The following is a 13,142-nucleotide window of genomic DNA, read 5'->3' on the forward strand; positions in this document are numbered from 1 at the left end:
TGTCTGTGATGCTGCAGCAGAACAAATCTTACAGTAGCAAAAAGTCTTCACAGTATTGTGCAAGTTCTAATTATAAACCACTTTAATTTTTTTTACAATTAGCTTCCAAGCAGTCAGCTCTTTATGTTTTAAAGTTTCTTGATGAAAGGTTCTTTAGACTTCTTGAAGGTTTTTCCAGTTTCTGTGACTCATTTTCAGTCCAGTTTTTCAACCTATGACAGCATACTGTTGAATGTGTGGTCATAAAAATAAAGCATACAAGTGAAGGACAGAAGAAGGTGCAGGAGATCCAGGAAAGACCTGATACAAGATATGCAATTCTTTTATTAACTGGCTAATTACTATTCAGTAATCCCTTTGTTGTTGCTAAAATGCAATTTTATGTTAAAATGTGTTCTGTGTAAAGTCTTTCACGCATCCAGCTAAGGAAATGTAACTGTCACTCTACAGGTTTAGGTACTTTACTAGCAGCCCTTCACACTTAACATTGTTTTTCTGAGTTGTCTGTTTGGTGTCAACACAGAACTGGATCATCTCGAGCTGGTTATGCAGGAATAATTACATCGTCAGATTTAAATAAAGCTAAATGAATCTTCTGAAAATGGTCAAGAACTGGACAGAAAATGAGCTTTTGAAATTTGAAAAACCTTCAAAAATCCTGAAGCACTATCAAGACCACTTTGAAAGTCTGTCTTTGTTGAAAAGAAACAATAATATGCACTGCAAATCAAAATAAAAGACCCAGCTTGGACTTTTCTCAGATCAGCTGAGAGCACGATGTGAGTTGTAAAGTGTTTTTGTGTGTCTTACATTTCATCTGACTCTGCTGCTCAACAGTTTGCATTTCCTTCAGCAGTAAACATTTACTGAGTAAAACCAAAACAATCATGTCCATCTCTTATTCCAGAGGCAACCCTGAACCTAAGGAGTAACACAGCAGGTACCTCTGCGCCTAAAGTTACCCCGCTGATGTTTCTCATTCTCAGTGCACTCTACATGCTCTCACTTCCTTCAGAGCCTGACTGAGAGAAACGTGGCTCGTCGAGCAGGAACTTAAAAGTAAACGATCCAAGTTGCACAGAGTTCTCCTTTTCTGATGGCCACATTTCTCTCAGCGCTTGGTTTAAGTGTCCTAAACCAAACTCATTTTCCTGAGCAAGGAGCTGAATGAGTTCAAGATAACCAGCGAGCTGACCTGTATTCTTTCATTGTTCCTTCTTGTAGCGTGCAACACCTGACTGGTTTTTAGCCTTAGCCTAACGAGAACAAACGGCATCACCTCCCTCTCACGTTGACTCTTTGTTCGTCTCTGGCGTTTTTAGGCGTGGAAACGAGCCCTCCTTCGGCAGCGCACCGCGGCGTATGGGTGGGGGCCGAAGGGTGGTTGATGACGCCTCAGAGGAGGAAGTGGACTCCCCAAGCGACTTCAATGGAACAAAGTCCTCCGAGTAAGGAACGATCGCAAGAACAAGATGGCAGATTTAAAGTTCAGGACGTCTGCCACTTGGTATGGTCAAAAATCTGTTTCGCAGTCTTCAACCCTTCAAATTATTCATTTTCTCATTTCCAGTAGTTTTATCGATCTTTCGGAGCATGTTCTTCCCACAAAGCCATCAGAAGTCGTTTATTTTTCAGTTTTGGCTTGCACTGAACATCTAGTTCTTTCTTATGCAATATTTTGTACACAAACAGGTGCCTCTAATTATCACCTGCTTCAAATTTAAAGCGGAGGCGAGTAAATCTGGAGAACTTGTATTGACTGTCGTCCTTGTGCCTGTGACTGCTGTTACTGTTTGAGAGCAGCGCTGAGATGAATTCACATCGGACGTCTGAACACTCCGATCAGTGCTGACTTTTCTATCCGAACAATTATTTAACCGCTAACGCCACTATTTTACATGATTTGCACCTTTCCTGTGCCCAAATGTTTAGATCTCTTCTATTTTAGTATTAAACCAAAGGAGACCAAAGAAGGGATAACTTCACATCTTTAAAATCATGAGCCACATGTTGAAGCAGCACACATTCTTTTAATCTTTGTTCTGATTCACTGTACGGTTTTTAAACGCTCTCAGTCACTCTAAAGCAGCTCATTTGATGATGTATAATCAAGTAATGTTTACATGACACCTTTGTACACTTTGTTGAACCACATGCACAAGAAATAAAGATCATGAAAAAAAATGGTTCTTTAACGTTATTTTTATTTTCTGTCTTTATCAGTAACATCACACTGCTTCATACTTTTAATTTCTTCACATTGATAAGAAAAACTGCAACCCAGCAGAACAAACGGTGGGTGGAGTATCCCAGGCACATGTAGAGAAGCAGAATAAGAGGCGTTGAGTTAAAACGCTCACAACAGTTAGGATCACAGTAACGGTTAACCCAAGAGAGGGCGAGCAGCAAACAAGGAAATCCATTTCTCGACTCGTTGAGTCCTACACACAGGTTAAAGAAGTGGTTCCCAACTCTGGTCCTTGAGGAACACCATTCTGCATGTTTTGCTTCTCTGCTCCAACACACCGGACTCAGTGATTTAATTACTTCCTTGTGGTCTACAGAAGCCTGTTAATAACCCATTAATTAAAATGAGTTGTGTCAGAGCAGAGGAACAACTAAAACAGGCAGGATGGTGTTCCTCAAGGACCAGTGTTGGGAACCCCTGGGTTAGAGGGCTGAACTGATCTTTTTAAGCATGTAAGGGTAAAAGCCTGCAGGACTTGAGTAATGCAGGATAAACCAGAAACATTTCAGGTAAAAGGCACAGTCATCACAAGCCTTGACCCAATTTATAACTCCTCGTAACAAAAGTTCAATGAAAACTAATGTTTTTACTATAAACTGTGCTTATCTTTAAACAAGTTTTATTATTGCTTTTTTTCCCCCCTCCTTAGTGTCGCTGTCAAAGAAAAAACTTTGAATCTCATAAATTGCAACTTATCAGGAAATTGAAGGGGGAGAAATTATCTTTCAGTTAGTGGTCACAGGTTCATCCATCCATCAAACCACAGAAGTGAAGGGATCAATGGCCAGTTTGTGAAAATATATATATTTTTGCTTGAACACAATGATATGTACTCCTCAAATGTTTTTCAGACTTAAGAGAATTATTACGACTTCAGTAGTGCACACGTGCCCCCATCTAAACGATCATTGCCTACAACTGTTTACAAGTGCTTTAGTATTAATGATAAATCTGCAGTGATGAATTCCATTTGAGGTTAAAAACACAACCTATTAACATTTTTAGATCTTACTCAATAGAAAAATGTGAGGGGATAAATACCCAAAAGAAAATATAATAAAACGCTGATCATGCATTTCAGTATTTTAAACAAATCAGTTCGGAGTTAAAGCAAAGAAAATGTTACAAACTAGCAAAAAAAAAAAAAAAAAAAAGCAGCAATATCTAAAATACTAAAATTCCCTCAATTAAACAGTCTACGCCAAAGATCGGAAGAATCTGTTAATATAGTTGTTTTTTAGCTGGACAAATAAATTCTAACATTTTGCTTATTTTGTTTATCAGAGCTTTGGTTGGTCATAAGCATAACATTGATATGATATATATAATAAACTCCCATGCCGCCTTCTTGGTCCCTAAACCCGAATCATTCTAATTAAAACGGGTCCCAGTGTAGGTCATGATCGATGGGTAGATGCAGCAGCTGGACTAAATGAGTTTAATGGGCGACACAGAAGAGCTTGAGACACCACGGATCATCATGGACACAGTGGAAGTTGTGGTGCAAGAAGTAGATTCTGCATTTCTTAGTGTCACTCAAAATGTGCTGCTTCCTGTGATATTAGCCTGAGACGGCAGAAGTCCGTGCGCTGATGGATGGGGGGGGGGGTCACTTCTGTTGCTCTGACAGGATCGACGCAAGAAGGAAACCTTTGCTGTTGTACGCCATTCCACAAAACAGGCGACAAGTAAAGATGGCTCCTCTTGTAGTTTAAGAATGGAGAAAGGAGGAGTCGCCATTTTACCATCTTAAAGCAGGATTTTGACCCCTCCCTGTGGGGACAGAGGACCCTGGGAGACCCCTCTTGGAGGAGCTGGTCCAAATTCTAATCGCTTTACCAAACTAAAAGAAAAACAAATTACTATTTGAGAGAGCAAACCTTACATAGGATTATTACTGAATATCTTTAAAACAATTACAGAAAACTACAAATACAACTCCAGTTCCAAAATAAGTTGGGACTTTGTGTATAATGTAAATAAAAACAAAGTACGATAAGCAAATTTTAGAAACCCATATTTTAGTCACAATGGAACATAGTTAATATATAAATAAGAAATTAGACCTTTTTATTTAAACAAGTACATTAGTCCCTCGTTTATCGCGGGGGATCTGTACCCTGAAGCCCCGCGATTAGTGAAAAACCGTGAAGTAGGAATAGTAGTACCAAGTAGTACGTAGTAGTTTTTTAGTATTTATATATCTAGATATTAAGGAGTTTTAAACCCTTCCCACATTTGCAACATTCTAAACAATGTTTCTAAACTCTAAACGCTCTAAAATAGCACAGAATGTCATGATTTCCCGCCGTCTCCGCTGCTCTCAGCCACCTGCAAGCGCTCTTGGCCACGCCCACTTCTCCACTCTGCACAGAGATCAGCTGATCAGCTGCAGCAGTAAGGGCTGCACAAAGGAGCAGCAGGTGCTGAATAATTTAAAATAATTTATTTTAAATAAAAATTACATGCCAATTGTGTGGCTCATCCATCAATCAGCCAATTGTGTGTCATGTCCAATCTTATTTTGAAAAACTGTGATCGAGCGAATCGTCGATAAACGTACCGCGAAGCAGCGAGGGACTACTGTAGCTTTAAAATGTATTTATGCAAAAATTATAATGGTACGATAGGAAGCAGCTAGATGGACATTTTTCTACAAATTAAGTTAATTGGTTACAAGTCAATTAAAGGATAGTATAAAAAGTATTTTCGTGAAGCTGAATCTGGGAAGTAAAAATGGGCAGAGGTTCAGCAGTCGGCAAAAAAGTTGTATTAAAAGCAGTGGAACTGAAAATGTTCCTCAATGGATGTTGGGAAAACTTGGGAACATCCTTTATCTACGGTTCAAATCAAAGAATTTCTGGAATGTGGAGAAATCTTTGAGCGAACAAGACCGAAAGTCAATAATGGATGCTTGATCTTCGCGCCCTCAGAGCCAGAGCTCATTTAAAATGGACTGAGGTTAAATGGAAAACTTTAAAATTCAAACCTGTCAGCAACGCTCAGCAGGGATGGCTGGTGAGGGAAAAAAAGACGTGACTGATTATGACTGAAGCTGCTACTGCTTCAGTCTCCTGAGTGAATCACGTGACTGGTTCAAACCACTCAGTGCTGCCTGTGTGAGGCAGCTTTGCTGTGCGCAACTCCCCAACTTTGTTGGTGCTTAAAAGCACCATATATCAACCCCAAAATAATACACAATATGTGAAAGAAATGATGAGAGGCTGTGGTGGCTCAGTGGCTACGTGCTGTGGTCTTGCAATCCCAAGGCTATGGGTTCAAGCCCAGGTCGTGTCATATACGGCATCATTTACGCAAGAGGGGTGACCCCTGAAGAAAGGAGCAGCCAACAGAAAAATGTATGGGTTCGTTTTTGTTAGCATCACTGCATTTGTTTTCTTTATCACCATCATGGTAAAAATTAAAAAAAGCTGTTATCTACTGTGGGAACACCTTCAGCTGATCAGCCCCAATAAGAAGGGAGTGTAATTCCTCTTTGATCGTTCTACCACAACTGGTTGTTTATATAATTTGAGCACAATCACACAACTGGCTAATACTGTCAGTGTGGCAGGTGTATTAGTCTCCATATATCCACCATGTATATGAAGTCATGATTAAACTCATTATAATAATGTAGATAAAAATGTGTTTGCATATTTCAGTTGACACAGGTCTAGTGCTTGTATATTATCAACAAGTCATCTCTGGTGAAGCACTTCAAAGTCATGCGTTAGGAAAAACAATACCATTGTACACCAGCCATAATTTCACATAAACCTCACTCATCACATAATTTATGACAAATTGTTTTGCTGACTCCTATTATGCCACTAGATGTGACTGAAACAAAGCACTGAATGAATGAAACCAATACAATTGATACTGGTTCATTTGCACATCGCTAGCACTCACTTCAAAAGCATCGTTTATTGTGATTAAAATATGGGTTTGAGCTTTGCAAACATACAAACCAAAAGAAGGACCAGACGTTACCAGGTCAGAACGCTGCAGTTCTTTGTCCTCACCTGTCGTAATGAGGAGGAGGGCTCAAGGTACTGGCTCGGACATCAGCGCCTGCTTCTAAAACTGAAGGACTACATGGACCGGCAGCGAGTGCTGGTCTGTTCACAGACGTGTCGTGCACAAAGTCTCGACAAGATGCCAGCTTGGACTCTAAATTCTGCCAAAAATGACAAATAAAAAAATTATAAGTTGGTTCAACGTTGAATAAGATATTCTGAAACTAAAACGTTCAATGTCTTACTCCAACTTTTCTCAGCAGCTCCCCAACAATGTTCAGTGCAGAAATTCTGGTGGACGTGGTAAGTGGGGTCCCCGTTAGACTGTCTCCTAAAACAAAACAGATACAATTTAAATACATCATATTAAAAAAGCACACAAAAAACTGGATTATTTAGTCATGTGCACAGATATAAACGTGTTATTACCTCTCCGGATGCTGGAGGCAGGTGTGATGTACGAGCTGAAAGGCTTGGAAGGTGTGACGGGAATAGACGGGGTTACTGGAGAGGAGCAGCCTAAATCTGAACGATCTGCGTCTTTGCCCAGACTGCTGGACGGACGCCTTTCCTTCTGTCGTACTGCCAGCTCCTGGCGAAGGTCTGTCGTAAAAAGTCAGTTATTTATGAGCATCCATGCAGAATAGTTGTTTCCATTACACTGCATGCATCACAAAAACTAAAGTCCAACTTACAGGTAAAGGGTACAACCTACTGGTAAAAAAACCCCCAGAAAATTAGGTGCTCCAGGGCTAGTCAACTAAATTGCTCAGGGGGCAACAGTTACTGCAGCCAAGAGGTCAGGGGCTGGACATCCAGCAGTTATTGTCATTAAGTACGTTTGTTTTATGGTTTAAAATCTAGTTTTGTTGAAAAATGAGCCCACTGGTGGGCTGAACTGAGCACACCCATGGGCCTGATTTAGTCCCGGAGCCTCAGTTGAATAGCTTAGGCTGTGTAATGAACAGAACTGGGATGATTTAATACCACAGAGAATGATTATATGATCACTGAGCCAAAAACAACTGAAGACAACAAGCTGAGTTTAACTGTTTTTTTTTTTTTATGTTACTGTGATTTTTTTATACAACAAGAAAAAACATGGCTGTGCATGTGAATTTATTTAAACCAGAATGAAAATTCGTCTGAGATGTGCTCACCTCTGGCTTCGTCTTTAAGCCTCTGAACGGACTCGAGCATGTTCTCCTTCTCGTCCAGCTCGCTTTCCAGAAAGGCATTCCTCTCGATGACCTGGTTCATCCGCTGCTCAAAGTCCTCCAGAGACATGATGGTAGCTCTGAGATGTACAGCGGACATCCAAACGAGTCAAGTTCATTTGATTCATTGCACATATTAATGGGGATAATCGTGTGTCAAGAAGGTTTTATAAAATACTACAAAGCAATTTAAAATATATATATATTCTCCGCAACGGCCTTTTTATGTTTTAGCAAACTCTTCAGTGGCCGAATAACTCTTCAGTTACACATAAATTAAATACTGCTTCTTCTTTTAATGAAATACATACTGAAAATAAAGTAGAGGCGTAATCAATTCAAAAGACAGTTAAATCTGTGACCTACTGACCTCTTTGTCCTCTCTAGGTCATCATTAGCCTGTTCCAATTCTCTGATATACTTCTGCAGGTGATCTCTAACTGCTGTGGTCTGTGCCAGATCTTCCTCCAGCACTGAGATGTGCCTCAAAGCGTCAGAATGCTGGGACTCAAATTTCTCCTGCAAACAGAAAAACGACACTGGATGCGTCACAAGGAAGGTCGATCAATGCAGGCGCCACCACATCTCTGCTTCATATCTAGTGAGCATTCTGAGTCACAAAACCCTGCCGTGTTTGTGTGAAAGATCAGCTTGTAATCTACTAAATGTAAGTAACCAGAGCAGCACTTTGTAGAGCTGGAAAATACCGACCAGCACGTGTTCTACCTTTATACTGTCCAGCTCCATGCGAAGTCGATTGTTGTCCATCAGCAGCTCTTTGTTTCGCCCTTCGCATTGCTTTAATTCTGTCTCCAGTTCCGCTTCGTAGTCTCGACTCATCTGCTGAAACTCCTGCAGCTCCTCCTGAGTCTCTTCCGCCCTGAAGACAAAAACCCATTACAGTAACCTCCAGACCAACTGAAAAACGTTGTATGACATCATGGCGCTTAAAAACAGTACACCAATAATGTCATCTTATATGAGATTACAGCTGCTTAAGAAAGTAGTTCTAATTGTTCTAACTGGCTACCACCAGTCTGTGGTAGTCAGTGTCCTCTTCTGTGCCGTTGTGTGTTGGGAAGGAGAGATGCAGGACGATTTGACAGGCCGGTGAGGAAAGTTGGTTCAGTGTTGGGAACAGAGCTGGAGTCCCTTACAATTCAATTCAATAATACTTTATTAATCCCAGAGGGAAATTATTTGTTGTAGTAACTAGTTATCCTCATTTCATTAAGAGATGTTATAGATACTGATGGCTGCAGGCAGGAAGGATCTCTTGTAAAGGTCCATCCCACAGTGGATCCTAAGAAACTGGCTGCAGATGCCATCCGATCTGTCCACCCAGACTCGGCTGTCCTCTCAGTTCTCCCTGCCTGTAAGACCGCCTGAATGCCGGGCAGAACTCCTCCCAGAGCGATGGCCACTCCTCCCAGCAGTCTGCCGAGCTCCTCGTCGCTGTGGACAGTCAACTGTAGGTGCCGAGGGACAATCCTGTCCTTCCACTGTCATGAGCCATGTTTCCTGCTAGTTCCAGGACCTCAGTGGTCAGGCACTCGATCACAGCTGACAGGTAGATGAGAATCCATCCACAGAACATCCTTTTCAACTCACTTGAGATTTGGGGCTGTAGCTGAGATATTATTTGAGCTTTTGAGATGCTAATCAGCTGCTGGTTGTAGAAAACTGCCTTGTTGCCATGGTTACGCATCATAACAAATGTCAAAACTAAAAATGTTTCAGTAAAAATCCTTCCAGCTGCACAGCATCTGATACCAGAGGAAACAATCGTCCAAAAAAAATGTGACTTACGTCCAAAAAAAGAGGAATTAATGTTTCCAAAAGCAAAATCTCAGAATGAAAGTAACAGCGAGCTGCTCCAACATGCAGCCACCTTGAGCGGCGAATGGTGGCTCAAAAACATAAAGTACATAGGTGGCAGAGAAAAGGACCCTCAGTAAGCTGCTATCCATCAAGGACAATGCTGACCATCCTTTTCACTGTGCCATCATGAAGAAGACGAGCTCCTCAGCAGTAGACTGCTGTCCCAGTCCTGACCCACGGACAGATTCAGGAAGTCCTTTGTCCCTCAAACCATCAGACTGTTTAACTCCTCCCCATACAGTCAAAATAGTCTTGTAAATCTGCGGCACCCCAGTATGTATATATACACATGTAAATATGCACATGAATATATACATATAATTAGGTTAATCTATCTATCCTTCTATCTAATTACCTTCGCTGTTGTGTGTGTGCTTGTTCTTTCCAGTATCGTAGCTCCTCCTGTAAGGATGAAAATGTGTGTGCTGTCGGCTCCTCCATGTCTGCAGGTAAAAAGAGATGCAGGCAATAAACGCTGCTGTTAGCATGAGGACGTCCTCCTCACACAACCGTTAGCATATGTGCTAATTTGGGTAAAGCAACAGTAGAGAAAAATATCACCATCATCGTCATTTTATCACCTAGCTAAAAGCCCAAAACAACAATCTATGTAAAGATATAAAATGCTTATTTGAACACTTTTAACGAAGGAATCAAACACCGTCGAAGAAAACGCTCGTTGTTGGTGTAACAGTTTAGCTATCTTAGCTAATGCAGAGAGCTAACGGGCTAAATCAAAACAAGCATCACCGCATGAAACTGAACCAATAAGATCAGACTCACCTATATACAGAAGGAATAAAATTACAACATGCTACGCGTAAAAAAAAAAAAAATCGATTTAAGGCTTATTTTAAGTTGTCAACAGACTTGCACCAAGTTAATCTCCTGCTGCGATAAGCTAACACTAAAGTCACCAACCGAATTACCGAATTCAAACGACCCTTCGTCTCAAAACCCCATTGGATAGTTTTGATGACGTCACGTAGACATAAACCAATCACATTGAAAAACAAGCCAGTCTTCGTTCTATTTGTGTTCACTTTATAACCCCCTGGCATTATTGTCTTGTTCGTTTTGTTTTAAAATGTTGATATTAATTTTGTAATTTTGTTAACACTTTTATTGTCAATAATTTTTTTTTTTTTTTAAAGAAAAACAAGCCAGTTGTTTTTCCCAGAGGGCGGGTCCTTCGGGCACAGTCTCCACCAATCATTGTGAGGATGCTTGTTGCCACCACAATAGACATGAGATATTTTGCTAACAGGTGAACAACACTGACTTCCTGTATAGTATTTATGTCTATGGTCACGACACACACTCAAGTAAGTTTTATTTCCTTTATTACTTATATACAAACACATAAATTAATTAATTACATGCTGCAATACATACAGTTGTCGTCATAAAGTGGTTGAATAAACTGAAACCTTATGAAAAAATATACCAGTACTTAGTTTTAAGGCTCATTTTGTGTAATGGAAGTGATATAAACTATTGTTATTGAATTGATATGCGTTTCATCATAAGATATTGGTATAAACTGGCCCATAACTGATTAAATTTGCATTGGTTTTCTTTTATTTTATGTTTTAGTGACCGGAGTTTACTTGAATTCAATTAAATTCAATTCAAAAATACTTTATTAATCCCAGAGGGAAATTATTTGTTGTTGTAACTCATTATCCTCATTTCATTAAGAGATGTTATAGATGCTGATGGCTGTAGACTGGAAGGATCTCTTGTAAAGGTCCATCCCACAGTGGATCCTAAGAAACTGGCTGCAGATGCCGTCCGATCTGTCCACCCTGACTCGACTGGCCTCTCAGTTCCCCCTGCCTGTAGGACCGCCCGAATGCCGGGCAGAACTCTTCCCAGAGCGACGGCCACTCCTCCCAGCAGTCTGCCAAGCTCCCCATCGCTGCGGACAGCTAGCTGCAGGCGCCGAGGGACACTCCTGTCCTTCCACTGCCACGAGCCGCGCCCCCCGCCAGCTCCAGGCTCCCAGTGGTCAGGCACTCGAGCACAGCTGGCAGGTAGATGAGAATGCGTCCACAGAACATCCTTTTCAACTCATTTGGGAGTTGAGGCTGTAGTTGAGATATTATTTGAGCTTTTGAGATGTTAATCAGCTGCTGTTGGTTGTAGAAAACTGCCTCGTTGCCATGGTTACGCATCATAACAAATGTCCAAAACTAAAAAAGTTTCAGTAAAAATCCTTCCAGCTGCACAGCATCTGATACCAGAGGAAACAATCATCCAAAAAAATGTGACTTACATTCAGAAAAAGAGGAATTAAAGTTTCCAAAAGCAAAATCTCAGAATGAAAGTAACAGAGCTGCTCCAACATGCAGCCACCTTGAGCGGCGCAGTTCTAGAACAATAGCAAGCAGAAACAAGAAACAAGCAGAATAAAAAAAGATAGATGTTTCTTATTATGGTTTTATGAGGACCAATATAAAATTAATACAGTAACAATTTCTGCACAGTTTTCTATTATATCAGTAGGTAATGTGCTCTTAAATTTTAATTTTATAGGCAGAATTTGTGAACAGCTGCCAACTGTGCGTTTATCTATGAAAACAGCTGAAGTGACTGAAACTGTCAACAATGGCATCGACCATATAAAAGCCATTTAAGATCAAGATGCTTGACAATTTTATGTATTGGTACTTATTAATGTTGACATATTGATTCATATTCATGCTCTAATTTGTTGAGTAAAATCTGCAGATTTAAGTGCTCTGTTTACATTGAGTGTGTACCCAGTACGCTCTTTAAAACTGTATCGTTTGATGTAGTTCAGAATGAACTTTAATTTAATTTCATATTTTGCAATGAGCACCTTTAATCCTAATTGCGATAAAGAAAATGAGTATGGGAAACAAAATGAATGTTTACTACAGCAGAGGGTTAAACAAGTTTTATTTTTAAAAAAAGCTACGTAAAAAGTCCTCTTTTTGATGTATAGATAGCTCAGCCTCTGTAAACACATTAGGAAGTAACTTTATTAGTTTTTATGACTATATATAGTTATTTTAAATAGTTTTAATATTATTATATATGATGAAGATTAGTAAAGACTTAGAGCTTGACTTCATTCCATCATACCTACCCAAAGCATACAAGTTGCAATTTACTGCTGCTCTTCTCTGGACCCATAAAAGCACAAATTCAATTTTAACATTGCAAAAGCTGATCAGATCTTTTCCTAATTTCATCATAAAATATAGAGAATGCATTTTCATGCAAACAGTCAATTTTAGTATAACCAGGTTCATGCAGGCCTTTAGAGTTTATGAACTGTTTAAGGCTTTGAAAACAAATATACATATATTTAAAATATGCAAACATCACAGAAAATCCTCCTCTGACCATCACGATACTTTCTGTTGAAAGTTGACAGTAATACCAACATGCTGCTCCTTGAACCTGTGATCTCGTGATTATTTTAGCCTTCAAATAAAAACCTTTTACATATATCAGCTAGGCAAAAGAAAATCTACCATTTGTTATGAACTGTTTGATCCTTGGAGGCAGAATGCAGGTTCTTTACTGCACTGCCCTCAGTGAAAACAACAGGGCGTAGACTTTGATTAAAACAGTAGTGCATAGTACTATAAAACCAAAACAAGAAAATCCATAGAAAATTATTTTCATAAAAACAGAAGATCTGCACCAACAGATTACCTAACTGATCTTGAAATTGTAATACATTATAAATAATAACAATAAGACCTAAACTGTGAGTAGGTCGGCTACAAATACTCTCTT

At 39.8% G+C, this 13,142-nt stretch overlaps 2 protein-coding genes across 2 annotated transcripts in view; one reads left to right on the plus strand and one right to left on the minus strand.

Moving 5' to 3' along the window:
- The window catches only part of myh11a (myosin, heavy chain 11a, smooth muscle), a 40,521-nt gene extending 38,359 nt beyond the window's left edge, over positions 1-2,162 (plus strand). Inside the window, exon 42 of the mRNA XM_037689700.1 lies at positions 1,323-2,162. Coding sequence (XP_037545628.1) covers positions 1,323-1,452 — 130 coding nt within the window. The 3' untranslated portion in view covers positions 1,453-2,162. The remainder of the gene's footprint in view (positions 1-1,322) is intronic.
- Positions 2,163-3,366: 1,204 nt separating this feature from the next.
- nde1 (nudE neurodevelopment protein 1) lies at positions 3,367-10,313 on the minus strand. The gene is made up of 9 exons (XM_037689702.1): positions 10,152-10,313; positions 9,724-9,811; positions 8,214-8,367; positions 7,858-8,006; positions 7,431-7,567; positions 6,700-6,873; positions 6,516-6,601; positions 6,277-6,431; positions 3,367-4,091 (listed from the first exon to the last, which is right to left on the minus strand). Exons 2-9 carry the CDS (start codon positions 9,807-9,809, stop codon positions 3,998-4,000), a joined length of 1,035 nt encoding a protein of 344 aa, XP_037545630.1. The 5' UTR covers positions 9,810-9,811; positions 10,152-10,313; the 3' UTR covers positions 3,367-3,997.
- Between the last annotated feature and the right edge of the window lie 2,829 nt (positions 10,314-13,142).

Source organism: Nematolebias whitei, chromosome 16, assembly GCF_014905685.2.
Source record: "Nematolebias whitei isolate Nwh7 chromosome 16, NemWhi1, whole genome shotgun sequence".
NCBI classification, from domain to species: domain Eukaryota; kingdom Metazoa; phylum Chordata; class Actinopteri; order Cyprinodontiformes; family Rivulidae; genus Nematolebias; species Nematolebias whitei.

What these genes read in the sequence shown, in the direction of transcription:
- nde1 (XM_037689702.1), bottom strand. Translation starts at nt 9,809, where the DNA reads ATGGAGGAGCCGACAGCACACACATTTTCATCCTTACAGGAGGAGCTA. An exon ending in GCACACACACAACAGCGAAG is followed by an intron (nt 8,368 to 9,723) that starts GTAATTAGATAG and finishes TTTTGTCTTCAG; the next exon opens with GGCGGAAGAGACTCAGGAGG. An exon ending in AGCTGCTGAGAAAAGTTGGA is followed by an intron (nt 6,432 to 6,515) that starts GTAAGACATTGA and finishes CATTTTTGGCAG; the next exon opens with AATTTAGAGTCCAAGCTGGC.